Genomic DNA, 27,912 nt, shown 5'->3' on the forward strand with positions numbered 1-27,912 from the left:
CATACAGAATCTGATGGACTTGGGTCCCCAGGCATCTCTTTCTTCTCCAGGCCACACCAAGTCTGTTCCTAAGACCCCCCTCCAACCCCCCCCCTCCAACCCCCCCACCACAGAGGGTCACAGGGATTAACCATCTCAGCTGTCACTGTGTAGGACACTCGACTTCTCTGCATCACACACACCCCCACTATCCTCCCTCCAGAGCCACAGGCCTAGCAAAAGATGCCTTAAAATGCCTACAGACTATAGGGTTTTCTTTACCTACTACAGACTCGGCCACATTCTAACCTCACATGGACTTAAAAGATGACAGAGGAGAGTAGACAGGGCATTCAGTGACACATAATAGACAAATGATGGTGCTGCTGCCTCATTAAATTTTTATCTCAAACCCTTATCTGTGGATTTTTCATGAAATTGGGGCTTCTGTTTCCTAGAAAATTCACATTATCTTACTCTAAACATAAAATCTGTATCATGTTCACACAATAATTCACTATCTCAATTTATGTGAATATAAAAATTCAGTGACAGACCTGTGTAGAAATAACAGTGATACGCAAGACAAGAGTGTGGCCTTATGGCCTTCGAGGGGCTGGGTGACAAGGGGTGCTATGGATGGGAAAAGGTTTCAGAGACAGGATATTTTGGAAGTGAAGCTGTATACCAGTGGTAAGTTTTCAGAGTGAAAATGAGTGAATCTTTAATTTACTTAAAGCTTTAAAAAAAATTACCCCCAAATAGGGTAACTTGGCCTGTTTCATGCATATAAGAGCACCCCCTAGTGGCAAGAGGGGCAACTGCTTGGCAGCTGCCAGACAAAAATCAAGCCAAACCCAGTTTAGGAAACACTATTTACAGTTCTAGAGGTGGAGCTGAACCCTTAATGTGAAGTTGCAAATAGCAAACAAGCTTCAAATGTTTGGAAGACTCTGGAGGGTGACAGCGACAGAAAGGGTGAAGGGCATATAAACAAAAAAGCAGAAGAGCAAAGTAACAAAGCAGAAGAGAGAACTAATTTCAAGAAAAAAGTCTAATTTTATGTCCATGGTGTTTAATTTCTACATTTTGGATGCGTGGCTCACATCATATAAAGTTTTAAAGTATTTTTCTTTTTCAGTATAAAATGTAACGGTCGATCTAACACAGCCCACAGTGCTAAAAATAATATATTCCAAGTCATTATGTGCCCAATCCTATTTTCTAAGTAGGGATGGAGAGGTTACTTTTAGAGAGCAATTTATTAAACATATGACGATTTTTTTTTGGCTGATCAACTATGTACAGACGTTCCCTGTAGGCTGCAGTAGCGTTCTGCTCAGCGTGCAGGATGGACAGACAGATGGTGAGGAGGACATCAAATGAGAAGCAACAAGAACGTGGCAGCTGGATGCAGCACACGGATGCCAGGAGCCAAGATGCCAAACCAAGCAGGACGCTTCATGCTACTGAGGGGGAGTCTGGTGGGCGAGGAGGGATGAGGGGAGCCGCCAGGGGTACTTGGGTTCTAAGGAAAGGAGTGAAGAAAGGGGGTAGGATGAGCTGAGGCAAGAAGTCAGTGTGGGCTGAGAAAGCCAGTAACTGGGAAGAGGGTCTGTGCCTGAGGCAGGAAAGGGGCACCTGTCAGAGGAGGGGGGACGCAGTGGGTGGGGAGGGACTGTCACTGCTGTCTGGGAGCCAGAGCAGCCAGGGAGGGGCTGCCCACCTCCAGCTCGCCGGGAAGACAGGGGCAAGGACAGACGGACCGGCCGACCAAAGCGCCTTCACCTGCAGGAAAACATGTTTCAGAACTCTCGGTGCCACCGACTACAGGTATGAGAAGCCAAAGTCACGCCAGAATTCACCCCTCAGAAGAGAAGCAAAGCTAAGGAAATTGAAAATGGTAGGACTGCCCAGGAAAGAAAACTCCTGCATCGGGATGCTTTGATGCCACAGCTCCCGAAACCCTACGAAAGGACAATGACCTGCACCCTCAAGCCTGTTGGAGGGAGCAAAGCCGTGCCCTACGGAGGGCATCCCGGCTCTAACTGGGTGCCTGGTGAGGAGGCGTTTGCTGTGTAGTGTGACAGAACAGGGGCCATTTGCTGTCATTTCTCTCTCGAGTCTGTGAGCTTCTCCATGTTGGCAGAGACTTTCGTCCTCTTCCTCTTCCTCTCCTATCCTAGCACACAAGACACCCAGCCAGGCACACAGCGAGAGCTCAAGCATGGTGCTGAGTGAATGAAGAAGAAAACCACCTTCCTGAAGGACCTGGGCTTGGCTGAGTTACGTTAGAAGAGCACAGAATTCACTCGGTCACCTGGAGGCGGAGGGGGAAAAGTGGGCTATGTAGCTCCCAGCTTCTGCGAGCTCAGAGCTTCTGAGGGGGTCACGTTCATACGGGTCCCCCGAGGATCTTGTTAAAATGCAGACTCTGATTCAGCAGGCCTGGGCTCACATTTTCAGCAAGCTCTCAGGAGATGCTGCTGATGTCCCTGAGCTGCGCTAAAGCAGGAGTGTGAGGGCTACAAGAAAGGGTACCAGCTCCCCCCTAGTGCCATGTTTCTTGTGCATGAGATTCGTGGAGAAATTTTTCATACGGATCTTATCTTCACATTGGGGTCGCTGAATGACAAACAGAATACTCTTTTCAAGTGTGGGTTTTTAGGACAGTACTGCACACGATACTCTGAAGATACTCTGAAATCTGTTGTAAATGCCAACGGCCCAAGATCAAAGCTTCAGAAGTGGCAGAAGTGGCTCAGGGAGTACGGTACAGATGGGTTGCTTTCTGGGCTCTATTATTTCTGCGCTAATGGAATCATGGGTCATGCATCCGTCCCACACCCCCAGCTTCTCCCTCAGACATGAAGATATTGCAACAGCAAGAAAGCCATTCCATTTCAGTCACTTCATGCTTTAGCTCTCTGAGGAGAGTTTCCTGCCATATGACCGGCCGCAGACCTACCACACGGCTCTGCTCACAAATGATGGTTAACCTCAACTCGCCAAAGGAGGTCTGTTTGATTTCTTCGTGTGCATATAAATCAAATCGTGCAATGCTGTTCGCAGGATATGGGTACCTAACATGAAGGTGGCAGAGGGGGCATCCCACTGCTTCCTGTAACCATCTATCTGTCCATCTGTCTGTCCAACCATGCAAGTACTCACTGAATATGTACTAAGTGCCGGGCACCATGCCAGGTCTGGGGGAAGGAGAGGTTCACAGGGCACTATCCCTGCTCTCAGAGAACTCACAGTCTAGTTTCAGAGAAGAATTAAGAAAAAAAAAAGAGAAGAATTTAAAGTATAAAAATAATCAAATAATATCTTGTTGCAATGGAGATGCTCAGTTGTCTGAGTGTACAGCAGGAAGCCAGGAGAGCCTTCACAGAGCAGGGAGCACTGGACCTGGAGTTTGAGAGATGAATTAGCAGGAGTCTGAACAGGTAGCTGAGAGGGAAGAAGATGGACTAGGAAAAATACTATTAACAAAAAGGACAAAATAGCAGCATATGCAGAGGCATGAAACTCTGAAAAAGTGACATGCTGGGACACAGATTTCCCAAAGAGAAGCCTGTTGACGTGTGAGGGATGGCTTGGGACGGCAGACCCAAGATTAAGGACATGATCATGACCGTCCCCATGAACAATGACGGTGGGTGACCACGGGATGCGCAGTGGCACGGTGTTCCGATTCAAGAACAGCCTGGAAGGAAGATTACTGAGGTGAGGGCCTCGCAGACGAAGGCAGAAGGAAAGGAGTCTAGGATGACGGAGGTTCCCAATGGCTGCAAACAAGGTGGTAGGGAAATGCAGTCCTTACTCGCCAAGACCCAGGAGGAGCCACAGGTGGGACAGGGAGACGGTGAGTGGAGACTGGGGTCCCTGAGGTTTAGGGCATCGGTCATGCGTCCACATGCAAGTGGTCAGATGTCCTGGTGGAGGACAGGCGAGATGCCAAGAAAACAAACACAGAACTGCTAAGGCAGCCCCGCGGCGGGCTGGCCTCCTCCGACAGAAACCCTCAGATGTACACGGATCCCGTCACCCCGTCCCAATCCGGGGGTCACCCTCTAGTCCAGGACCGACGTGCAGAGATCGGTGACCATCAGGCTGAAGGGTGGACAGTGGCCGAGGGAATGGGAAGTGATGTCAAGGAGGGGAGATGGGGCTGTGAGGGAGAATGAGAAAGGGACGCCACCCGTGTTGTTCCAGGAGCTCGAGGCCGGGATCTGCAAAAGGCAGGGCTCGTGCTGGCCCAGCGAGCGTCTAGGACAAGGCTCCCTGCACAGGCTGGACGATGGGGCTGCCCACCACCAGGACAGGCTGCCCCACGGCCGGCGGGGAGACCCAGGTGGCTGGGCCGGGTGTGCTCCCGCACGGCCGATGTGGCTCCAGAGGGGGTCCCCAGAGTCCCTCTCGAGGAGCAGAAGTTCTTTTTTTTTTTTTTTTTTAAAGATTTTATTTATTTGACAGACAGATTACAAGCAGGCAGAGAGGCAGGCAGAGAGAGAGGAGGAAGCAGGCTCCCCGCTGAGCAGAGAGCCCGATGCGGGACTCGATCCCAGGACCCTGGGATCATGACCTGAGCCGAAGGCAGCGGCTTAACCCACTGAGCCACCCAGGCGCCCCCAGAAGTTCTTTTTAGAAGTGTTTAACAGCAGAGGGGAAACACACACACTACAAAACTGACCATTCTAGCCTTTCTCGAGTGTACCGTTCAGTAGCGTTAGGTGCACTCACGTGTTGTCTGCATAGAGTTTTGAGATAAAAAGTGACAGCCGCCCCATGTCCCCTGGAACAAGGCAGGCTCTGAAGAGAGAGGCCAGCAAATCCCGAGGCATCACCCCACAGAGCCGCGCTCCCTCTGAGGACCCGTCAGGGCAACTGGGAAAAACCAACGACGAAAAAGCCCTTCCGATACGACCCTGCCCCGTGCCCCAGTGGGTTTTCTGCCAGGCTCTGCTCTGAAAAGTCACTGTTCCTTCAGGGAACCTCCCCTCTCCCGTTTTCTGGGTCGTGGGGAGTGGTCGGTTTAAAAAAAAAACTTTTTCCCCCCCATGAAGGAAACTGCCTTTCCCTGCAGGGTCCGGACTTTGCTCTGAAGCCAGCGAAGGAACATGGAAGGGCTGAGAACCTTGGGAGTAACAAAAGAGCACAGCTGACTCGGGCACAAAGCGAACTGCCAAGGATTCAGAACGATAATCATAAACTTGGCGGCGCTGCTATAAATACGGAACAGCCCGGACGGTGACTCACCCGCCAAGATAACGTTCAGAGAGCCTGAGCCACGCCACTCCGGGTCGAGAGCCCCCATCGCTCTGCTCTTTTCCCTCCTGCCTCTTTCTTCCGCTTGTTTACATGGGTACAGAACGGTACACTTCATTCTCCTTTCTACAGGGAACCCTCCAGACTGCGATATTATTCTCTGACAGAATAGTTCTTTTTGCCTCTTAGCACAAACAGGCCGTCGAAAACATGCCAGACGTTTCTTAAAGGCCTTGCAAATAAATACTCCCTCCAGTAACCACTCCCAGTTTTTTTCATTAAGCACAGAACAACCCTGCCTGCTTGCCTTGGGCAGTAGAGGGACCCCCGACCCCCGGACTCTGGGGGCAGGGGGGGCAGCTTCCTCTGAAGACCCAGCGGGCGGCAGCTTCCCGCCAGCAGGGAGGGGTCCCCACCTGAGGCGGCAGGGCCTGCCATGTTTCACCTGCTCGCCCCACATGCCACGTACGGCCACCGAGGGGACTCCGTGAGATGTCTCCTGTCACACCTCGCAGAGCTGTGACGAGGAAGGCTGCGGTGGAATCACCATTATTTGCTACTTTGAACATTAGGCTGCAAGACAGAAAGTGCCCCGGGGAATGCACATCTTATAAGATCTCATGGGGGAGTTTCAGACAGAATTGATGGGCCACGCGTCAGGGTGTGCACGGCCTGAAGTTACTTGAATTAGACAGGACTTAAGGAAGTGAGTTTTGAATCTAATTTTAATGAATGTATTTTTTTTTTTAAAGTAGGCTCCCCCCCTTGTGTGGAGCCCAACGTAGCACTTGAACTCAAGACCCTGAGATCAAGACCTGAGCGGAGAGCAAGAGCCAGCTGCTTAACTGACTGAGCCACCCAGGTGCCCCTGAATGTCAAGTCCAATAGCCCTACGTGGCTAGTGGCTTCTGTGTTGGGCTGTGACGGTCTCGCTGCCACGTGATGCCATGATGTGGGTAGCAGGCCACGGCAGGAAAATCTGACGTGGGACACGTAATTGGGTTTCTCGGACCCTCAGACTGTTCCCCAAACCCTTTCCTTTTCCCAAAGTGGTAGAAGACGCAGTGACGAAGGCTGACAATATGCTGTTTGTCCAGCTGGACTGGAGGCCCCTTAAGGCAAAGACTTGTCTAATTCGCCTTGATGTTCCCTCCGTGAGCAGCAAAGGGTAAGTACGGCATTCCGCCGTGGTCCGCACCACACGCAGCCTTGAAAAACACCCATACCCCACCGGACAGCATCCCTCTCTCTCTATGTGGCACTGATCAGTACCGCCAACAGCACTTTCTGTGATGATGGGAAGGTTCTCTGTCTGCTCCATCCAGTATGGTAGTCGTTACCTACATGTGGCTCCTGAGCACTTGAAATGAGGCTCGGATGACTGAGGAATGGGATTTCAATGTTAAGAAACTTGAATCTGCTACCCTGGACCACGGGAGTCTGGACAGTCCCCAATTCCATGACGGGGCTGCAAACCACAAGAGGAAGGGGTCCCAGGGAGGGTGTGACACTGAGCTTCCCAGAGCCCTCGATCCATTTCCCAAACCCTCTTTCTCCTTTCCCGAAAGCTACACAACCCCGTGGCCGACTCAAACTGGCTCAAACCATGCAGGCCTGCATTCTTGCCTTGTCTATCTAGGTTGGCAAAGCCATGGTGTCACACGAAGGAACGCACACCCTTCCACATTGTCACTTCAACAGGCCTGCAAGTTGGAGCAAGAGATAGGGATCATTTCAACAAAAGCATCACCCGAGCTCAGGTCACAAGGAAACAGTGATGAGAGAATTATTTAACCAGAGGTGTTAAGAACACAGATAAGCTAGAAACCACATTTGCTGCGGTCAGGGACAATAGAGAGGTAACAACCTCCCATGTAAGTGGGAAGCCAGATTTGCAATTCACCTGTGAAGTCCAGAACACAGTCAGGGTGTGCTGAGTGCGTTAAGCCTACCAGCTAGAGTGGTAAAAATTTACAGATTAACTAAAGTGCCTTCTCGCTAATCCTGTGCCATTAGGGGAGGCATTATGTTCCAGATTTCCGGTAGAGTATGGCACTTAAACAGCATCAATACTCCATGCCTACGGTTGACTTCCTAATGGTTGACCCGGTCGTCTCATACTTGTCATTTTATCTATGATTAGGTCTTGTCCACTGCAAAAACTTGATTTTGAGATCGCTTACTCTACAACGTATAGATCGGGTAGGACTGTGAATTCATTAAGAGAAAAAAGTAAGACCCATGAAAAAAGAAGAAGAGCAGGGGCTCTGTCAGAAGCTGGAGGGAGGGAAGCCCAAGCAACTGGGACAACTGGGGAGCGCTGGATTCCCTGCTCATCAAGACAGAAGGAACGAGTGAATTCAATACAGCTAACTGAATCATAAAAGCACTCAACCCAGAACTTTTGGAAAGACCTTTTTTCCCCTGGCCTTGAGATGTGAAGGGAGTCTGTCACATTTAACAAAGGGAAAGTGGGGACATAAAAGAATTTAACCCCAACTGTCGACAAAAAGTTAACAAAAATGCAGGCGATGGTCTTCGCATGTTTTTGCATTACACTAATGATTCATTAAAGATGAGCCCCTCTCCCCATAAAACCCCCGAGGGCACACTGCGGATCTGAGAAGGCTTTCTGTGGACGGGCCGAAGTAAGCCTATCTCGTGTGACCCAGAAACCTTGCAGTGGTTGAAACTTTGGCAATCTAGAGAAATACTGTTATTCAGATTAACCTAGCTATCGCTCTGGAACATGTACTAATTAAAACAGGGCTTTGCTCATCAAGTAGAGACGGTTCAAGAGAGCTAACATGTCTGTGGAGAGTATACAAGAAAAAGTGCAAGCCTGAGACCCCAGGCGTACAGCTTGTCCCCCCTGTAGTGGAAGGACACTCTGACGCAGGCAGAGGGCAGTGGACGAGCTGGCTGCAGGCTCCAGCCCTTGATTTAAATGGCCATCTCTGGGTCTGAGCAAATCCCTCCACAGCCAAAATGCACAGATACAAAGAAGAGAACATGTTTCTTACTCTCGGTGCGGGCTTCGGTTCTGAGAAACCTCCGATTCGCTGTCTTTGGGGGACAGGGAGCCCTTGTACGTGTAAAACACATCTTCGGTTTCCGTAATGTAGGTCATCTCGTTCACAAGGTTATCTGCAGAAGAGTGTCGAGGCTTTCGGATTTCGTGCCGGAGCCTAGGACTTCGCCTGCGTGGGGGCAAGGTCAAGTGTGAAGTGTTGAAAGCAAATTCCACTTAAAAACTTTACCAGGCATCAGGAATCTAACTTTGTGCCCTGACCTTTCTAAGGATGCCTTGGCTCGCACTGTTGGAAATTAAGAACCGGTTAACTCATTGCCACACTGGGATCCGCCCAGGGCCACACCAGTCCTCGAGACTCTCAGCCCCCGCGCCGTAGCCCCCAGCATGGTAGCTTTGGCTATAAAAACAGGCCGATGAGATTAATTTATGCCCTTTGGGAAGTGGCGAGGTTGATTTAGAGTAAAGTATCCTCCTAGGAAGACTCAAGGTCTCAGGGCACAAATAACAGACTATCCTGACTACTGGTCAATGCTTCGGATTCGTTCGAACACCAGTATTAAGTAACGGGTTTAGAAGCCAAGATACATGGTGCCTGGATGGCTCGGGAGGGTAAGCATCTGCCTTCTACTTGGTTCGTGATCTCAGGGTGCTGGGATCGACCCCTGCACTGGGCTCCCCGCTCGATGGCTAGCCTGCTTCTCCCTCTCCCTCTGTCTGCTGCTCCCCCTGCTTGTGCTCTTTCTCTGTCAAATAAATGAATAAAATTTACAAAATTAAAAAAAAAAAAAAAAAAGAAGCAACAGCAGCAGCAGCAGCAGCAGCAGCAGCAGCAGCCAAAATACAGTTTTTTGCAAAACCAAAACCTTACTTCAACTTCATCCCTTCATGGAATTTCACTTAATCCAAGAGGAAATTTTTTTTTAACATTTTTATTTATTGGACAGAGAGAGAGAATGAGAGAACACAAGCACGGGGAGCAGCAGAGGGAGAGGAAGCCAGGGCTCGATCCCAGGACCTGGAGATCATGACCTGAGCCCAAGGCAAATGCTTCCTGACTAAGCTACCCAGGCACCCCGAAATGTTTGCTTTTAAAAATACAACCTGTAGGCCCTATTAGACGGGCATGGCACCACCACCCTGTTTCTCCGACAGCAGCAGCTGCTGTGTGGCTTTAGGCAACTCACACCACCTCTCTGGGCCTCAGCTGTACCCACCTGCTCCTGAGAATGACCCAATGAAGCCGTGTTCTCTGGACCACTGGCGCGGCCCCTGGGCATCAGCTCCTGCAGTGGGTGACTCCGGGCTGCTGAGCCTTCTACTTTCTCTCCGTTTTTCTGCCTTCTTCTTCCTTAACCATGTCTCCTGGACACTGTCAGGGCCTCCGCTATTCCCATTCCCCCGGGGCCCAGATAATCAATAATACTGTGTCCGGAGCAGGGAAGAAAGGCTCGTGACTCCTCAGAAGGGGACCTATAAATAGCACTCAAAGCTCCCGGCCACGGGTGTGGCGACATCAAACCCCGCTGTTCTCCTGGATGCCGTCCTGAGCCTCCGCTCTGGGGCCCTGGCATCGCTGCCCCCAGAGGCTTCCAGACAAATTAAGCTGCTATGTTACAGCACAGATTTACCACTTTAGGATGAGGGGCCTAAATCTTGGGAAACCAAGAAACAAATCTACTCAGTTATGCCAGGATCTCTAACACCACATACCATCGGCATCTCTGCCTATTGCTCTCTGCCTATTGCATCCGGCCCTGGGGGTTGGGGGCGGGGGAGGTCCCCAGCCAGGGGCCCTGCACAGCAGCCCCATTTTATGCCTGTTGGAATCTCCCTTAGTCCTACTAGGCCTCTCTTTGGTCATTTACAGGTCCACCTGCATCTTTTATGGCATGAATACAGAGCCATGCTCTCCAGGCCAGCGGGGAGCTGGGGCAAGGTTTCTGGCTTGGTTTCTCCTCCTCCGGATGACGCCCGGCCATTCTGGACGGGTTCACAAAACTGGCCTTGTGTCTCTGAGGAACATTCGAATACAATACAATAAGAATTCCACCTGATTTTTTTTTCTACTTACAAAGCACTTGTGCACTGTTCAATCATTTGGGTGATTTTTGAACCCTTTGACAGATGGGAAGACTGAGACCAGAGAGGTAAAGAAACTTGTGAGTTAACAAAAGGGCCCAAATCTGAGGCCAGGTGAAGCGGCCACACGCTGTCCTTCCCACTTTGCCAACTGCCACTTTCTTCCTTTAAAGCCATTCTCTTAAAACGCTGCCAGGCTACTTCCCCACGGGCGTTTGCTCCTGCTGCGGAGGGCCACACACCCTACCCGGCGACCCTTTACTAGGTTTTCCCGACGTTTATTTTGTGTAATGCTAACAGAACACAGACGATGTTAAGCTCGGTGTGCTTCCTTATCACAGGATTTCCCAGAATGTTACTATGCCAGTGTGTACTCTAATTCCAAGAGGGGGCCTTTTCAGTAGGCTGTAGTTCTGCAATTCAGACCAAACGACTTCTTAAAAACAAGAACATCCCAGCTACACACACTAAGGAAAATGTTGAGCGAGGCCTGTGTGTGTCATGAAAACAGTAAACCGTTCGTTCCATAAGAGCCAAGCAAGCAACACAAACCTTGATTGTGGGTCACCTATCTTGGGAAGACTTAGGAAGCTGAGTTTTTAAGAGAGATAAAGTTTCTACTGGTGGCTAGTACCAAAACAAACCACAGGAGGACGTACCAGTTGGGAGTGATAGGAGGGGAACGAGAAGGCAGGCTCTTGGTTTCTAAGTGCTCCACTGATAATGATCTCCGCAGGGCTGGGTTCCACACCATTCCTCCAATCACCTTTTTGCAATACTGGTTATTTACAGACCTGAAAAACCAGAAGCAAGGTTCACTTTCTACGCGGACAGACATGTTCAACAAGAGATTACACCATAAAAGCAACAGTCTCTCCATGCACGCTCCCTCCCTGGCGGAGGGCTGGGTTATTAGCTTCTGGATGACAGACACCAGCCAAGGTTACAAGAAGTGGAGGTACGAGGTCCACAGTGGTTCCCTTCTGCTCTGGCCTTTCCTTGTTGTATCTCTGCTTCTGGTGAATGCATTTGGCCATACTACTGTAAACAACAAACTGGCGCTCAGAAGAGAACCAAACCTTACGAGGAGATGAGAAGGTATTTTCAGGCTAACACAAAAACAGTTCAAATAACTTCAAGCAATTTTTCACGTCACTCACAATGGCATGAACACAAACATTAACCATCCTTCCAAGAAGGTGATTTTTGTCATCCGAGCTGGCAGAAGCCATAAGCTATAAATCAGAGAGAACTCTCTGAAAGAAGGCCCGAGAATATGCTCCGGTGGTAGCGCTCCATGCCCCGTGCTGTATGAACAGGCTTCCTCGGAGCTAACGTCCATGTTCTATTTATACCTAGAGAATTGAAATCTTAGCCATCTAGACCCCCAAGGAATGAATTCTTTGAGGGACAGGGTTTGAAGTCACTTTAAAGGAAATCCAGTTCTGTCATTCCTACATTTTTTTTTTTTTTTAAAGAGAGTTTATCTGTTTATTTGACACAAAGAGAGAGAGAGAGAGAGACACCATGGGACAGAATACAAGCAGGGGGAATGGGAGAGGGAGAAGCAGGCTCCCCACCGAGCAGAGAGCCCGATGTGGGGCTCGATCTCAGGACTCTGAAATCATGACCTGAGCCGAAGGCAGATGCCCAACAACTGAGCTACCCATGTGCCCCATGCCATTCCTACATTTTAAGCAATGTTATAAGGTCTTATCAAAACATTCCAGGGGTGCCTGGATGGCTCAGTGGGTTAAGCCTCTGCCTTCAGCTCAGGTCATGATCTCAGGGTCCTGGGATCGAGCCCCGTGTCGGGCTCTCTGCTCAGCAGGAAGTCTGTTTCCCACCCTCCCTACCTGCCTTTCTGGCTACTTGCGATCTCTCTCTCGCATCTCTGTCAAATAAATAAATAAAATATTAAAAAAAAACAAAAAACAAAAACATTCCATGCATTTCCTTGCAGCCTAAAACCAATAAGCCAAACAAACAAACAAAAAAAGTGGGACAAAAAACCCAGAAGAACGTGAAACTCTCCTGAAAATATCAAGCTACTCAATTACAGTAAGGAATATCACTGTCACCCTGATCAAAATGTTCACAGCAGAATCACCAGGAGAATCTACATCAGAAAGCAAATCAGCATTGATTGAGAACCTTGCCTCAGAACAAGGGGAGAAAGAGGATTTAAAAGTTTAATGTCGTAGTTCCCCAAGGTATGTGTCACAAGTTATTAATAGATACTCTTTAGGGGAAAAAAAGTGTTTCATTGTCCCTTATGCTTGCAAAATACTGAACCAGTTCCTTTTATGTGGAACCTCTATCAGGAGGCCCCACATGCAAATATGTAGGCGTAGCTCTAGGGTTGGGCAAATCATAGAAGCGAACCTCAATTTTCTCATCTATAAAATGGACACAGCGAGGGCTAAAATCTGCAATACAATGGAGTTGGTCTTTGCAGTGAAGAACTGCTGACCTGTGTCCCCAAATCACTGACCCCCAGTGGTAGATTAAAAATGGCTCAAGTTCTTGGACTCTTGAATGTGGGACTCTTGAAAGGGCTGGCCTGTAACGACTCTGACCGAGAGGAGCTGTGGCAGTTCCGGGCCTGGCCTTGAAGATGACTGGGTGCTTCTGCCCTCAGAGCCCTGAACTTCTGCATAAGACATCCAACTACCCTGCTGGAGAGCACACATGAAGAGGCCCTGAGAACAGAGTGAAGGAAGGGGTCCAGGGGGGTCCAGACATCCAATCATTCCATCAGGCATGGGAGCCCAGTCTTCTTGGATTTGCAGCCCAGGCCCGCCACCAGCTGCCTATGGCTGAGAAACCCCAGTCTAAACCACATGGAGCAGGGGAGGTGGCTGGCCAAGCCCCTCCCAAATTCTCAATCCACAAAATCTCAAGACAGAACAGAGATTGTTGTTGTTATTGTTGTTTTCTAAAGATTTTATTTATTTGAGAGAGACAGAGAATGTGCACATGGTGGAGAAGCAGAGGGAGAAGCACAAGCAGGTTCCATGTTGAGCGTGGAGCCCCATGTGGGACATGAAATCACGACCCTGAGATCATGACATAAGCTGAAATCAAGGGTTGGACGCCTAACCGACTGAGCCACCCAGGCACCCCAAGGTGGTTGGTTGTTTTACTGTACCCAAAATAGGGGTTGTTTATTCTCTTACAGAACCAGCCCACCTCACCCCCAACTCTGTGTTGGCTGTATTTGACAGAAATGAGGAAATTTGAACAGTAAATTCTGAACTCAGTCTTCTCAGCAAAGTCCTGGCTTTCAACTGCTCACTATCCAGTCCTGTCAGCTGGCCCGAAGGCTTAGGTCCAACTAAAGTGAATGGCAAATTCCCATAAAGTTGAGTCTGTGACATGTTCAGTAAGAGCCACTAAGCATATAGAATACTAGATAATATTATATGAGCTGGAAACTTTGAAAATATATTTGGTCTTGTTTCATCAGAAGCTGAGAGAGAACACTTAGCGCCATAAATACTATCACTGATACTAACAGAAATTCACTGCTTACTGGATCTATAAAAAGCTTACCTAATGATTATCAATGTAATGGGAATGTCACGAAAATAGTCTGATACAGTCCCACATATCAGATAATGGCGTAGACAGGGGCCCCTGTTTCATTAGTAACAGCCACATCAACAACAAAATTATGAAAACAATTTTTTCAAACCAACCGACCGTTTACAGTAGCTTGATCATTTCTGCTAGATCTTATACTTAGAGGGCAGTCTTAGAATAAATACACAAAAACATAAACTGCAGGATTCGTTTAGGAAATACACTCTAAAGTGAAAATTTTAGAAGAGAAATTTCTTCCACTGCACTACTCATTAAATATTCTGATTACCATTCCTGTAGAGATCAGTACACATAGGATTTAAATGTAATTTAAATATAATTAAGTATGTGCACGGTACCAAGTAAACACTCGATTGCCAGTTTTCATGATTACTGTTATTTTGTGACTGTGATATGTAGTATATCCCAATGTCACTTGACTCTGGGAAGCCTGATTTCTGCTCATGCATTATTCGGGAGCACTGTATGGAATTAACAATCTGTGGGAGAGGTGTTCTTAGCAGCAGGACGACCCTCAGAGTCACGGACATGGGCTTCCCTTATTGCGACACGCTGTGGGACTAGTTGTAATTCGGGCTGCTTGGACACTCCCAGAGCAGCCGAGCTGCGGAGGCAGAAAGGAGGCATGGGAACCATGAGCAGCAGCTGAGTTATGCGTGGAAGGAGACGCTGTTGCCCCTGAGACACTTGGAGCCACGCAGCTCCCCTTGGAGAGCTGTCAACCCCTTCCCCCAAGGATGTTCCCTACCCGGCGGTGATGGGGACACAGTCACATCTCAGTCTACCGTGGATACCCTCAAGAATACTCACTTTTTGGGGTTCCTAGAGCCCATAGTCCAGTACTGAGCCAGAACATTCTTTTCCTGAGGTAGTAGCTTCTTTGCCTGAAAGAACGTATGATGCTCGACACAGGATTTCCACAAGTTTTTGCAAGATCGGTAATTTAACATGTTGAAGGCCACGATATGTTCCCTGGATTCAGTCTGGGAGGAAAAACACAGTAGAGGTTTCACCTGCACAGCGGAAGGAGCAAAGGCTCACAGGGATTCTAAGCCCACATCAGTGGTCGTCGGCTACGATGCAACAGACAGCTGAAAACCAGCTTCAAAATGCCCGAGGCCACAAACCAGTGTGACAGGGTCAGGAACAGGCTCTGTTAACCAGCTTATTAATGCGGTAAAGATGACTTTACTCTTTTTTTTTTCAACTTTTCTTTCTTTCTTTTTTTAAAGAGAGAGAGGCAGCAAGAGAGGGAACACAAGCAGGGGGAGTGGGTGAGGGAGAAGCAGGCTTCCCGCTGAGCAGGGAGCTCGAGGCGGGGCTCAAACCCAGGAGCCAAAGGCAGATGCCCAAGGACTGAACCACCCAGGCGTCCCCTGACTCTACTCCTCACCATTACTTGTGATCCTTTGTGAAGATTCTGATTTCAAATGTACTTACACTCCTGGGTTGGATATATTTGGAACAACCAGAAAAAAGGCTGCGTGATACATTTCTTTCAAAAATTAGCTCTGGGAAGATCTCTCCTGAAGAAATACTCTTCCATTTACCTGAAACTTGGGACTTGATAAGCCTCTGGATTTCTCCCTTTGTCCCCCAAGCACGGAGCTAAATCGAGTGCTCACATATCCTCACTTTAATGACTTCCTTGACTTTCATCCTACTTCAGTTTTCTGTTTTCATGCTAAATTACCACCTCGTACATTTTGGGGCCACCTTCAATCTTGCAATGGGGGGGGGGGACAGGAGACCCAGATTCTAGTCCTAGTTTGCTCTGGGCTTTACTGTCCTCATTTCCATGTGTCCTTGCATGTCCTCATTCCATGGTAGGTGAAGCCGTTTTAAGAACATATTATCTCTGACACCCTGGGAAATGAACATAAGGACAGTAAGTGAAAAATACAGAGCACAACAGGACAGAGTGTGGGGTCGTGGAAAGAGCAGGTGTCCCCGATTAGAATACTAGCTCCTCCCTGGGTAGCTGTGGGAGCCTCAGCGTCCATACCTTCAAGTTCTCTTCTTTAACTGCAGTCATCTGGAGACCAGTGGTCTCCTCTTAGGAGACACATGCAAAGGTTGCTGTGTATTTTATTTTATTTTTTAAAAGATTTTATTTATTTATTTGACAGAGATCACAAGTAGGCCGAGAGGCAGGCAGAGAGAGAGGAGGAAGCAGGCTCCCCGCTGAGCAGAGAGCACGATGTGGGGCTCCATCCCAGGACCCTGAGATCATGACCTGAGCCGAAGGCAGAGGCTTTAACCCACTGAGTCACCCGGGTGCCCCATTTTATCTTATTTTTTAAAAGATTTTATTTATTTGAGAGAGAGGGAGAGAGAGAGCACAGAGCCTGCCATAGAGCTTGATTCTAGGACCCTGCGATCATGACCTGAGCTGACATCAGACATTCAACTGACAGAGCCACCCAGGTCCCCTTACTGTGCACTAGAAACACGTTAAGGGAAGAACCTCATCTTGCTGACATTTATTGCCACCCCTTGTAGGCTCATGCCAAGTGCTCTGACCAGTGCTCTTTTACTTAACCTTCGGGATTCCCTGAGAGGCAGGTACTGCTGCACTGCCGGAACAAGGTCGCTTGGGCAGGGGACGTTAAGGAGCCTACCCAGCTGGTCAGGGCAGTGGAGCATTGAAGATCCAAACCTATTGTCATGGCCTCCCAAGCAAGTTACATCTCCAACCCGATAAGCCACGAATTCTAGCGGGAACTCGGGACTCCGGTTTCCATTTTCTGCACAGCACACACCAAGCTCTTTCTCCAGTCACCCACACAGCCAGCTGCCATCCCCTACCGCAGAACTAACGGCTATAAAGTGGCTACAAACACAAAAAACAAAGCAAGCGCAGACATAACTCACCTGTTTCTGTCGCTGATGAATAAAGAACTTTTTCCTTTTGAAAGAAATTTTTAGAATGTTCACCCTGCAAGAAATAAAGCACACAGAATGCACTGAGGGAGAGCCAGGCAGCAGCTGACATCGCTCGACGTGTGTCTTCCGCTCTGTGATCACGAGGAGCGTGGGGTCGCGGCTTCCTGAGTTTACCTCAGGGTAGGAGTGACGGCAGCCTGTCGCCTCAGCCAGATGCCAAGGAGCTGACTGAAGCTGAGTACCACACAGGGGCCGCTGGATTATGATGTAACTTTAAAATAACAAGAACCACGGGCCATGTGCTCTCTCTGCGGTCAGCTGCTCTGGTGAGGTCACAGCTCTGCCTGGGCTGGTGTGTGCCCGGGGAGGACAGCTGAGGGCAGTGCGGAGCAGCAGGAGGACGGACAGTAGCCAGACAGACTTGGGTCCACATCCCAGCTCTGGTACTTACTGTGTGTCAAGCAGCATCTCTATTGTGTGCATGAGAACACGATGATAGTCCCGACGGACAGCATTTTTATATGCCAGGTCCCCTACTAAAAGCTTTGCTAGCAGTCCCTCAACTAGGCCTTCCAACAGTCCTGAAATGTAGGAGTATACCCAGTTTTCAGATGGCAAAACTGAGGCTCAGTGACCTCACTGAAGTGCTCGGGATCATCCAACTAGGAATGCGTGGATCTGAGCCTGGGCCCTCAAGTCCTGCGCTACAAAGGCCTTGGAAAGCACAGCCTTTTCCAGAGTGGTCTTGTGAGGATTCAAGTCTGAACACTTGGTGAAAGTCCAACTAATAACTAAGGAGCCACACTGACAATACAGTTCCTGCACAGAGGAAGTCCTCGGACTTCTGGCCAGTGCACTGCCCAGGACTCCTTCACTCCAAAACCTGCCTTGCACCATTCTATCCATGTTTCCACACAGCATCCCAAACCACACAGTGACTAGGGGAAGGAGATGCCGGGGAAAACCCAGCTTACTTTGCCCAAGTACTGAATCTGGGTCAACCCCCCCAGGTCGGAGGGGAAAACCTAGGGGGTAAAGTCTCCATCCTGCCTTCAGAAATAAAAATTTAAAATTAGAGACAACATTTCTTTTGTTCAGCATATTTTTAAGGCATGATTCAGAAAATAATTAGAAGCGGTTCGCACTTACCAAGGATAGAAACTTGTGCAAATGTATTTTCGGTACACGGCGATGCCCGAAGAAGCAATCCCAATCATTAGCTCTAAATTGTGCAGATCCTGGAAAAGGGAAGAGCTCAGATGCACGGCATGTTGCAGTCATGTTGATGCCCTCCAATCAGTCAAGCACCCATGCTTTTATACACAGCAGTATGTATACGCGCCAAAGGGAAAAGCTTATGGAAAACAGGCACGGGACACTTCAGATCCAAGTACTCAGCATCAGACTCATCTAAAGTGAACACACGCCACCTAAGAGCAACAGCTGGTTCCCGCCGGCTCAGAGAGTTGCCAAGCAGGGCACCCATCACACCACAGACTCCTGCCGTGAGCATCCAATAATCATATGTTTGCAACATTTGGATGCTATGCTAGCATTAGGAAGACCTTGCCCTCCGCACAGCTCTCCACCAATCTCCACTCCCATCACTGGAAAGGCGTTAGCTATCTGTTGTTGTGAAGCATAGGACTGCTGACTTTAAACCCAATGAACAAAGAAATATTGCCTGTAAATCAGATACACTCAACCTTCATTAAGAGCCTGTGTGCTGGGGGTGCCTAGGTGGCTCAGTGGGTTAAGCCACTGCCTTTGGCTCAGGTCATGATCTCAGGGTCCTGGGATTGAGCCCCGAATCAGGCTCTCTGCTCAGTGGGGAGCCTGCATCCCCCCCCCCGCCGCCTACTTGTGATCTCTCTGTCAAATAAATAAATCAAATCTTAAAAAAAAAAAAAAGAGCCTGTGTGCTACACATTGCCATAGACAATGAAAATACGGAAGACAGAGTAACTATAAGGTGTTCAAATCCATTTCAGAACAAGGTGAGTACAGTAAAATTTAAAAATAAAACGGTTCCTTCCCCTGAGTCATCTATATCCCAAAATACCCAATCAGATACTTGTAGTTATATTAAAAAAGGAGTGGGGCACGGTCTGACTTATCAGTGAGTGTGAACGTTAGGTTCGCCGCTTACTAAAACTGTTATTTTGGGCTCCTGAGCCTCATTTTTTCCCTTTGTACAATAAGGATTATCAAAGCCACCTCTCCAAGGGTTTTTTCGGGCTGAAATTACAGAACACACGGCAGGCGTAATAAACTTTCATTCCCTTTTGCCTCCCAAGAGGCGGCGGGACAAATCACTTGTGAACAGTGATGCGAACACAGGGAATCAGAGAAACTAGCCAGAGAAAACAGTGCTGATACAGGCGGAAGTCCAGAGAACATGCGCTACTGGGCACCCAATGGACGTCACACGCAGCTCATCTGGAGACAGTCCCTGTTCACTAAATTCCCACGCTGTCCTCACATTCCCCAGCTGTACGTGTAGAAGGCAGGGTCGTATAACTAGTCGTGGTCAGTGTTCTAGGAGAAGTGATGGGTCTCTTCTGGGCTGAACCATTTAAGAGGTGCTGTGCAATTTCCCAGCTTCCTCTTCCTGTGTCACAAGCATGAGGCCACGGGTGGAGCTGGTGAAGCCATGGGACGGAAGCAGCCTGGCGGCTGAGTCCCGCTGTAAGGAGGGAGGCCCCTGCAGGGTCTCTGGGACCCACACTGCAGCTTTTGCACTGCTGCAGAACGAACTTTATGGTATCAGGTTACTGATATTTAGGGGTTTTCGGAAGATCCAGCATAACCAAAGATAACCCAACGCCCTCCGATCCCCTGGGAGGTGTCAGCCAGGCAGGTAATCATTTGGCCTGAGGTGTCTCATGGGACCCAGGTGGTGGGGAGAGCACTCAACTCAGACACACAGAAAGCCCACTTCACCACGGCAGAAAGTTCTCTGCAACATTCTATGACAAGTTATTATCTGCAAATGTAATAAAAATCAACCATCAAGCCCCAAAGTTGATCCCATATATTTTTCCTACTTTATTACTTAGGTCATAACTTGCTGTCACACACTTACAGGATTGAAGGGACACAAAAGAGATGAAAGCGTGTCTATGAATTGCAGAAATATTCTACAGATGAAAGTTTGGTCATTTACTCAACTTCTCTGAGCCTCCATTTTCTCACTGTAAAATGGGATGATTAGCATACTGACTTCACAAGGTTGCTATAGTCTTTAAATGAGAACTTGGGATCTCATGAAGAGCATCTCGAGCAATGACTAGTACCTATTAGGTGTTCAACCAATATTTGCTTCCTTTTGGATATGATGGGGGCCAATTACTGGTAAAAATATAAAGATCAGATGCCGATTAGACAGTGCCAGGGTCATGTATGGAAGCTGTTACTTCTGTGCTATGTGACCTTTGAGACGTCCTTGAGTATCAGTTTCTCCATCTGTAAAACGGGGGTAATAATACTCACCTCATAGCATTACTACAAGAAATAAGCAAGCCACAGTGTCCAGCAGTTTGAAAGTGCTCAGTAGATGATGGATATTAGTTTTATTTAAAAGGTCACAATCAATTTAAAATATTTACTGGTTTGCATGTTCATACCACTATGATTTTTAAAAGCTGTCATATTTGAGCAGTTAGTGATATTCTGAGCAGCACTGAGATGAAACAGTAAAAACCTTGGTTCACTAATGTATCACCTGGAAAATAGATATACATACTTTTTGCTTCTTTAACCATAACATGAAATCATCTTATAAAAACTACTCATTTCTAATCCCCATGACCCCCCCCAACCCATAGAAACATGAGACATGAAAAAAGAAACTAGATAAATAACCAACCAAACTCAACATCACTTTATAAACTTTCCGAATATTGCTGAAAAAGGTTGTTTTTTTGTTTTTGTTTTTTTAAATACTGGAAAAGGTCATTTCAAGAAGTTTTCACCCTTCTGGAAGTTACCTTTGAACCAGACTGGGTCAAGGGTACCTACCCTACCACTGTGCAGCTCCACGCCATAGAAGTCGAGAGTCCGTGCTATGTTGATAAAGCAAGATTCAGCCTCTGATTGCTTTAGCCCACTACAGAAGAGGAGAGAAGATGCAGAGTTTGCCAATCAGTAGAGTATAGAACTCCAGTTTTTAAAACAAAAACCCCCTCCAAGTTGGTAACATTTCTGTCAGGTCATTAAATACCTTATGTTATTAATCTTAAACAGTCTGACCCTAAAGCAGGTCTTTTTCTTTTCTACTGAAGGGGACTTCATCTAGCCTGCTCAGTCCTTTCCTAAGTACCTCTTTCTCAGTAGGCTCTCAGGCCTCAGGTTCAGAAGACAGCCACCTTTTAAAATTCCCACCTTCCTTGTTCCGAGCTGCTTACTTGATAGGCGCTCCAGGTCTTTCTACCTTTATCTATTCTTCCGGCAGCCTCAAACCCTCAAACGTCACTGTCCTATTTTAGGATGCTGGCTTCTGCCTGGGAAACAATTCTGGGAGGGAGGACTGGCAGTGCCTTTTAGAAGGGACGCTGGTTGCTTGGCCTTTGTTTTTCCAGCCTTCCCAAGAATGGCAGGGCCCTCGAGATCTGGCCTTCCCGGTCGGGAGGGCCCTTATCTGAGCTGGACTGAACGGATGCCACTGCAACTTTGAATAAAATGAGGCAAAGGATGAGAGGGCCAGAAGGCGGCGCGACTGCTGGAGTGCAGACTTGGCCTGAGGCAGCCGCTGAAGACGGGTGCTCCCTTCTGGAATGAAGGCCGTTTCGTGACCTGAGCCCAGAAAGGACGTGGGAATCCCACAGCCTGGTGGCGTTCGTCCATCTGCCTGTCTGTTCCGTGGGGCCTGAAGGAGCCGTCTGTTTTATTAAGTGCGGTCAACTGTTCAAAGGTTTGCCTGGTAGGTCAATTTGTGGGGCAGTCAGCTTTAAAAAGGGCATTCCCCCTAGGAATTATCAGATTTTAATGACATCCTAAAAAAAGAATGCTGGAAATTCCCCTAAACTCTTACTGGATTTTGCACTTTACAGAAACATTAGTTATGCCAAAGATAACTGCTAGCGTAACAGCGCGAAGGTTCACAACCCTCCCCCTCCCCCGCCCCGACAACTTAAAAGAGGTCTCGTGAACAAATGGAAGCAAACACATGAAACCTACGCAAACACGAGGTCTGAAATGCCCGACCGGGGGTCCCAGAGGAGGCCGCCCCCCCTTCTCTCACCTGTGCTGCTCATGGAGGGATTCCACCTTCGTTAAAAAGTCATCGTTCTGATCTGGGATAAACTGACTATCGGAAAGATAGCCCGGATGATGGATGGAAGAATTATAGTCTCCAAAGTGAGCTACGAAGACAGAATAAGGAGGAAATTGCCTTTTCAGTTTGGTCTGTATTCACAAGCATTGACAGCATCGCAAGAAAGGCCCTGGAAGCCTTCTTCTGAGAGGTTCTACCACCACGTGAGACAGAGCTACTCATTTGCTCCAGATTCCACATTTTTAACAGAACCCTAGATGGGCTCGGTACCACCGCACATGCTTCCGCTGAGTGCTCTCTCCCTGAGGCCAGACGTTCCAGCAGTGTAAGCTAGGTCCTGTTCGAAACCCACAGACTGGCGAGCACAGCAGTTTATACCCTAGCCTGGATATTTACACAGAACAGAGCCCACTCAAAAATACCACGCCCTCCACCAGACACTAGGCAGACGGACTCTCTAATACCCCAGGGCGATGATGACACTGGACCAACCTGCCCTAGAACAATGGGTGTGGGCAGAAGAGAGGGCATGCTGACCTGACTCCTCCCTGCACCCGGACCAGCTCCCTGGAATTTGGAAAAATGTAGAAGAAATGGAACCAGGATGTGTTGGGAAGCACAGAGTGGGGGATGGCATGAGGGATGGGAGTGGGTAGGGCTGATAGGTCTGGGCCTCAGCAAGGCTGTAGGCAGAGCTCTTGGGAAGAAGGAAACCTTCTTAGGGGAGTCAGGGAAACATAGGGAACCTGCAACAGCAAAGGGAAGAGGAAGAGGGCCTTCTAGAGGGATTATCAGATGCATCCCTGGTCCAAACAACACCTCTCCCTCAAGATCCTTAACTACCATTCTACAAACATGACTCGCTGATGTGTAAGGTATCACTGGTATTCCTGAGAGTGGTTCAGTAGCCAACCTGTACACGTGTACATGGCTGCCCCGAGGATTCAAACCACCTGCGTGTCTGGACTGTTGAGGCTGGAAAAAAGACCCTGGGTGGAACAGCCAAGGATCTGGCTATGGGACCCAAGGACACCTGCTTCTCTTCTCCAAGATTCAGGTTTTCCTGCTTTGTAAAAATACGAGAAAAACAAGTTCTAGTTCTGATGGGCAAATTATCCAGTATTTCATTTTCTTAATGAGATGCTTTCATCTTTTTCTTAAAAAATATTAAGCTTGATCTTTCCAAAGGTTTTGAAGAATTCTTCCTGCCGCTGGCTTCAGTGCCAGGGGGCTCCTGAGGACTGACGTTTCATGGCACCCAGTCGACAGATTTCTAAATCACACAGCTCCTTCTGTGTCACAAGGATGAGGACTGGGAGAAGCTGCAGTGATGCTTCATGGCCAATCTCAGAAGGGAAGGAAAGGAGCTGGGGAGCTGCCCAGGCAGATTTCATCACAAAGATGAGAGGGGAGACACAAGCATTTCTTTCTTTACATCCGTGTGGCCTGCTCCCCCTCAGTTGCCATCACACATTAACAGGTGCCCTATGAGATCCACACTGTAATGAGGGGCTGTTTCCTCCTTACAGTCTTTCCTGGGGGTTGGGAGTGAGGCAGACTCATCTGCAGGGCCTGGCACCTATGGACGGCACACAGCGGGCGTTCACAGATGCAGTGCTTGGAACTCCCCCAAACAAAAGCTACTACAAAGTTCAGTTTTGGACGGGCAAGAGGGCAGAAAGCCAAACGATCTATGCAGGCAGACTTGGCCAAGGGGAGACCACAGGCTGTTAAGGCCAGCCAAATGCAGCTAAGCTATGGACAGAAACGTCAAGGCTGGACTTTGGAAGCGCAAGCGTGGCTTATAGGCTAGTCTGTACGTGGTGAAGTGTGTACGTGTGTTTATAGGAAATAGTTTGGATGCCCTGACATAGCCCCAATGAAGACAGCTTGAGAAAGCCTAAAATTACCTTGTGTAAATTCATTTTAAAAGGGAAGAAACATACAAACAGATAAAGGAAAGAAACTGGTTGAGAGAAGGAACTTCTCTCACTTCACAGAAGCCACTCTCGGCAGTCAAGACCAGAACCCAGGTGAGCTGTGCCCCAGCTGGTGCTCTCACCATCTCCACCCGCCTGCTTGCCAGGTCCGAGCTGGTGCTGGCCAGCCATCTGCTGAGGACAGTGGTCATGTCCCCAGAAGGCAGCCGGATTCTGCAAGAGACCTTCTTTGCCTCTCAGAGAGTCCTACTGAATTTTACTCAGGTGGTTTCATTAGCTCGTAGAGATTCTCTCAGATTTGAGTGGGTCATCTATATGAGCTGACAAGTTCCAACCCCTGGGCCCTTCTACAAACACGAATAGCAAGGCTGTCTTCAGTCAAGTCACCAAAAAACATCTGAAGGAAGGAACCTCCCAGTAGGGTGGTTTTCCCTAGAAACAGTAGTCCGCCGCTCCGCGCAAAGTGCTATGCTAACCACTAGAGGGAAACAGAGTCAAACAGTCATCTGCAAAAACTTGGAGCACATAGGGAGCGTCCCATGATGGTTTCAAAGCCATGGATCCATCAGATGCTCAGGACCACCCAGTGACAGACATTGCATTCATCCCCAAGAAATAGTTAAGGGAAGGGAGACTCAAAGAAGGGACCTGCCCACTTTGCTCAGCTGGTAACTTGGAGCCTACACCCTGACCACAGTCCATACTCTTCCTCTACTTACTATACCAGAGACCCTAACCTCCAGAGTAATACACTTTCCTATTTGTGGAGAAGCACCACACACAAAAGCTAATTATAGCAGGAAGAAAAGGAAATGAGCGTTTATGTGGGAAATACATTGTCTTAAGTTCCATGCATTCTTCTGGCTAATGTTTTATATTGTGCAGGAAAGAGAGAGTATATTCTAGGCACTCAAATGTGTAGCATTTCAAGCTGCTAAACTGTTCTGTTCGGCAAGTCCCTTATATCAGCCCCTTGCATGTTATTTATCCATCTCCCATTTGACCTTGGAGGTTCTTCTTAGGGGTCACGACGAAGAAGCTTTTCCGGATACGCTCATGTCTCCCCCACGCAGGAGGGAGGGCACCCCCTGTGCCCGCCCTCACTGTCAGCATCAGCTGGCCCACCCGTGCCTCCTCACTGGGCAGGAGACCCCTTGCCTTGCAGAGAGACCGTGTGTTGTCCGTCTGTTCACCCTTAGGCGGGTGCAGAACCTGGATGCAACGGAGGCCAACGGACATTACAGAGTAAATACAGATTTTTAAAAATTTCATTCTTCGAGCCTCATCCATACCTGAGACCACCAGCAACCTACAGTCTTTGCCTATGTGTCTTTTTATCTAGTAAGAAAGTGCGCTCTTGGTTTGCTCCTATCTCCCTCCGCCACACGGTGGGGACAATCCGGTGAGATGTCGCAGATACGATGCAGACATCCCGCAGTATCGTCTTCAAGAATTCCCCTTACAGGAACGCGAGCACAGAAGTATGGGGGAAGATACGTAGGTACTTCCCGAGAGCAGAGGGATAAAGGGCTTATACTTAAAAATGCTCGCCTGACAACCCATCTCTTTTGAGCATGCCAGTGAGGCCAAGGCTCCCACGGACACTAGTTTCTAATTTTTGGGTGCTAGTAAATTCTTTTAGTCCCCGGTCCGGCATTTGTTTGCAGAGGGGAACCTGACCACTGAAGCTTAGAGTAGGATTTTCTCATTTGGGTCTTACATTTCACTCAAAGTAGAGTTGATTGTTTACAACAGATGTTCTTTAGAAAGCTTGCTTCTGGGGACGCCTGGGTGGCTCAGTTGGTTAAGCAGCTACCTTCGGCGCAGGTCATGATCCCAGCGTCCTGGGATGGAGTCCCACATCGGGCTCCTTGCTCCGCAGGGAGCCTGCTTCTCCCTCTGACTCTGCCTGCCACTCTGTCTGCCTGTGCTTGCTCTCGCTCGCTCTCTCTCTGACAAATAAATAAAATCTTAAAAAAAAAAAAAAAAAGAAAAAAGAAAGCTTGCTTCTGGGCCGACGTGAAAACAGAGTGAGAGTTAACGCTCACCTTACGCCTGGCCCGATTCTGAGAGCTTGCCACATAATAACGCATCCCTTCTTCACCGCGACCCCATGAAGTAAACAGTGTTATCCCCACTTGACAGAAGAAGAAGCTGAGGCCTCGGGAGGCTCAGGGTCCCGCCTATATGAGGCAAAGAGCCAAAACCCAGATAACATGGTCAGGTGTGCTCTGGTCGACTCAGGTAACAGCAATGGTTCAAGTGCAGAGGTTCCAGTTGGGAGACTGCCTCACACGTGTGGTTTGACTCACAAAGCCAATTCTGAGTTATCATAGTCACCATCCTCACCTCTGTTTTACAGACGAAAAAATGGAAATTCAGGGAAGTACCCCATTGCCACATTAAGTGGCAAATGGAGAAGCCGGGCTTTAGGCCGAGTCTGGCTGCGTGCAAAGCTATGTCCTTTCCAAAAGTGTTCCCAGCCCTCAAAGCGGAAGCTGTAGCCACGGACACCGGCTCCCTCTGGGATGTGGCAAAGCTGATTTCTTCAGCCAACCGGCCTGGCAGAGATGGAGGCCATGAGGTCTAGAGACCAGCAGGGATACAGGTTGACTGTGGTTGTGTCTCTTCCCTTCTGGATACAACATGGCTGGGTCTGTTCCAGCTGCACCGTAGGGACAGGGGAACTTTCCAAACTACCCAGACCCACCACTGCGCCACCTCTTCTCAGTTTTCCACTGGGGAGGAGATGCAGGCTCTCTGGGGAGACCGATACTAGGTCTTCCCTCACTAGTGAGTGGGGTCACTGTTAAAAGTCCATCCTCCACTTCCTGGTATCATGCAGGTGGGCAGACAAGTGTGGGCCCAGCCACCTTGCCCTTCACCTCTCCTTGAACCCCGGGGGTGCAGACAGACTTAAGGCCACCTCTGGAGTCCTGGTCAGCCTCCTCTTGCTACTTTGCCTCTGAGACCAAAGTAGAGTGAGTAATTCAGCCAGCACCTGCTCTGAGACCTATCTTGCCCTTTTCGTTCCCTACCACACCGTCAGCCAAGAGGGCTAACAGGCCAAGACGGTGCGCCATGCAGAGAAAGGGAGAGGGGCCTCCCTCAGTCCTGGGCTCCCATGGAAGTCTGCCTGAAGCCATACGGCTAACTGGGAAGCAATACTTTGCCTTCCTTCTGGCTAGGTACTCTCTCCACTGTGCACAGCCAGCATCTACCATGGTGCCCGACGGGGTATATATTCTCAGCAAAGTTTTGCTGAATGAGTGATTCTTAAGCTCAAGCAGGCCTTGATGGGAAATCCCATATGGTTTTTCTACCCAACATGGCAGCCACTAGCAATATATGGCCACTGAGCCCTTGAAACATGGCTGGTCCAAACTGAGATGTGCTGGTTTTCAAAGACTTCATAGGAAAACAAAACGTAAAATACCTTAATTTTTAATTTTTACATTGCTTATATATGGAAATTTTTACATTACTTATATATTTTTTTACATTGCTTATATATGGAATAATATGTGGGATAGACTGGAGTAGTTAAAATATTAAAGCTAATCTCACCTGTTTAGTTTTCTTTTTTTAATACTGGGTACTAGACACTTAATTTGATAGACAGAGATCACAAGTAGGCAGAGAGGCAGGCAGAGAGGAAGGGAAGCAGGATCCCCACTGAGCAGAGAGCCTGATGCGGGGCTCGATCCCAGGACCCTGGGACCATGACCTGAGCCGAAGACAGAGGCTTTAACCCACTGAACCACCCAGGTGCCCCTGGGTACTAGACACTTAAAAGGACACATGTGGCTCACAATATGCTTCCACGGGACTTGTTTTCCACG

General features: G+C 48.6%; 1 protein-coding gene across 5 annotated transcripts in view; it reads right to left on the reverse strand.

Annotated features, from left to right (window-relative positions):
* PTPN3 (protein tyrosine phosphatase non-receptor type 3) overlaps nucleotides 1-27,912 on the reverse strand; it is a 119,259-nt gene that overhangs the window by 42,623 nt on the left and 48,724 nt on the right. For all 5 annotated transcript variants that reach the window (XM_045081679.1, XM_045081680.1, XM_045081678.1 and 2 more), the window contains 7 exons: nucleotides 22,098-22,218; nucleotides 20,876-20,963; nucleotides 18,005-18,093; nucleotides 16,844-16,907; nucleotides 14,780-14,952; nucleotides 11,023-11,157; nucleotides 8,274-8,450 (listed from right to left, as the gene is read on the reverse strand). In XM_045081679.1, coding sequence (XP_044937614.1) covers nucleotides 8,274-8,450; nucleotides 11,023-11,157; nucleotides 14,780-14,952; nucleotides 16,844-16,907; nucleotides 18,005-18,093; nucleotides 20,876-20,963; nucleotides 22,098-22,218 — 847 coding nt within the window. The remainder of the gene's footprint in view (nucleotides 1-8,273; nucleotides 8,451-11,022; nucleotides 11,158-14,779; nucleotides 14,953-16,843; nucleotides 16,908-18,004; nucleotides 18,094-20,875; nucleotides 20,964-22,097; nucleotides 22,219-27,912) is intronic.

This window comes from Mustela putorius, unplaced genomic scaffold (genome assembly GCF_011764305.1).
Source record: "Mustela putorius furo isolate JIRA1106 unplaced genomic scaffold, ASM1176430v1.1 tig00000580_pilon_pilon_pilon, whole genome shotgun sequence".
NCBI classification, from domain to species: domain Eukaryota; kingdom Metazoa; phylum Chordata; class Mammalia; order Carnivora; family Mustelidae; genus Mustela; species Mustela putorius.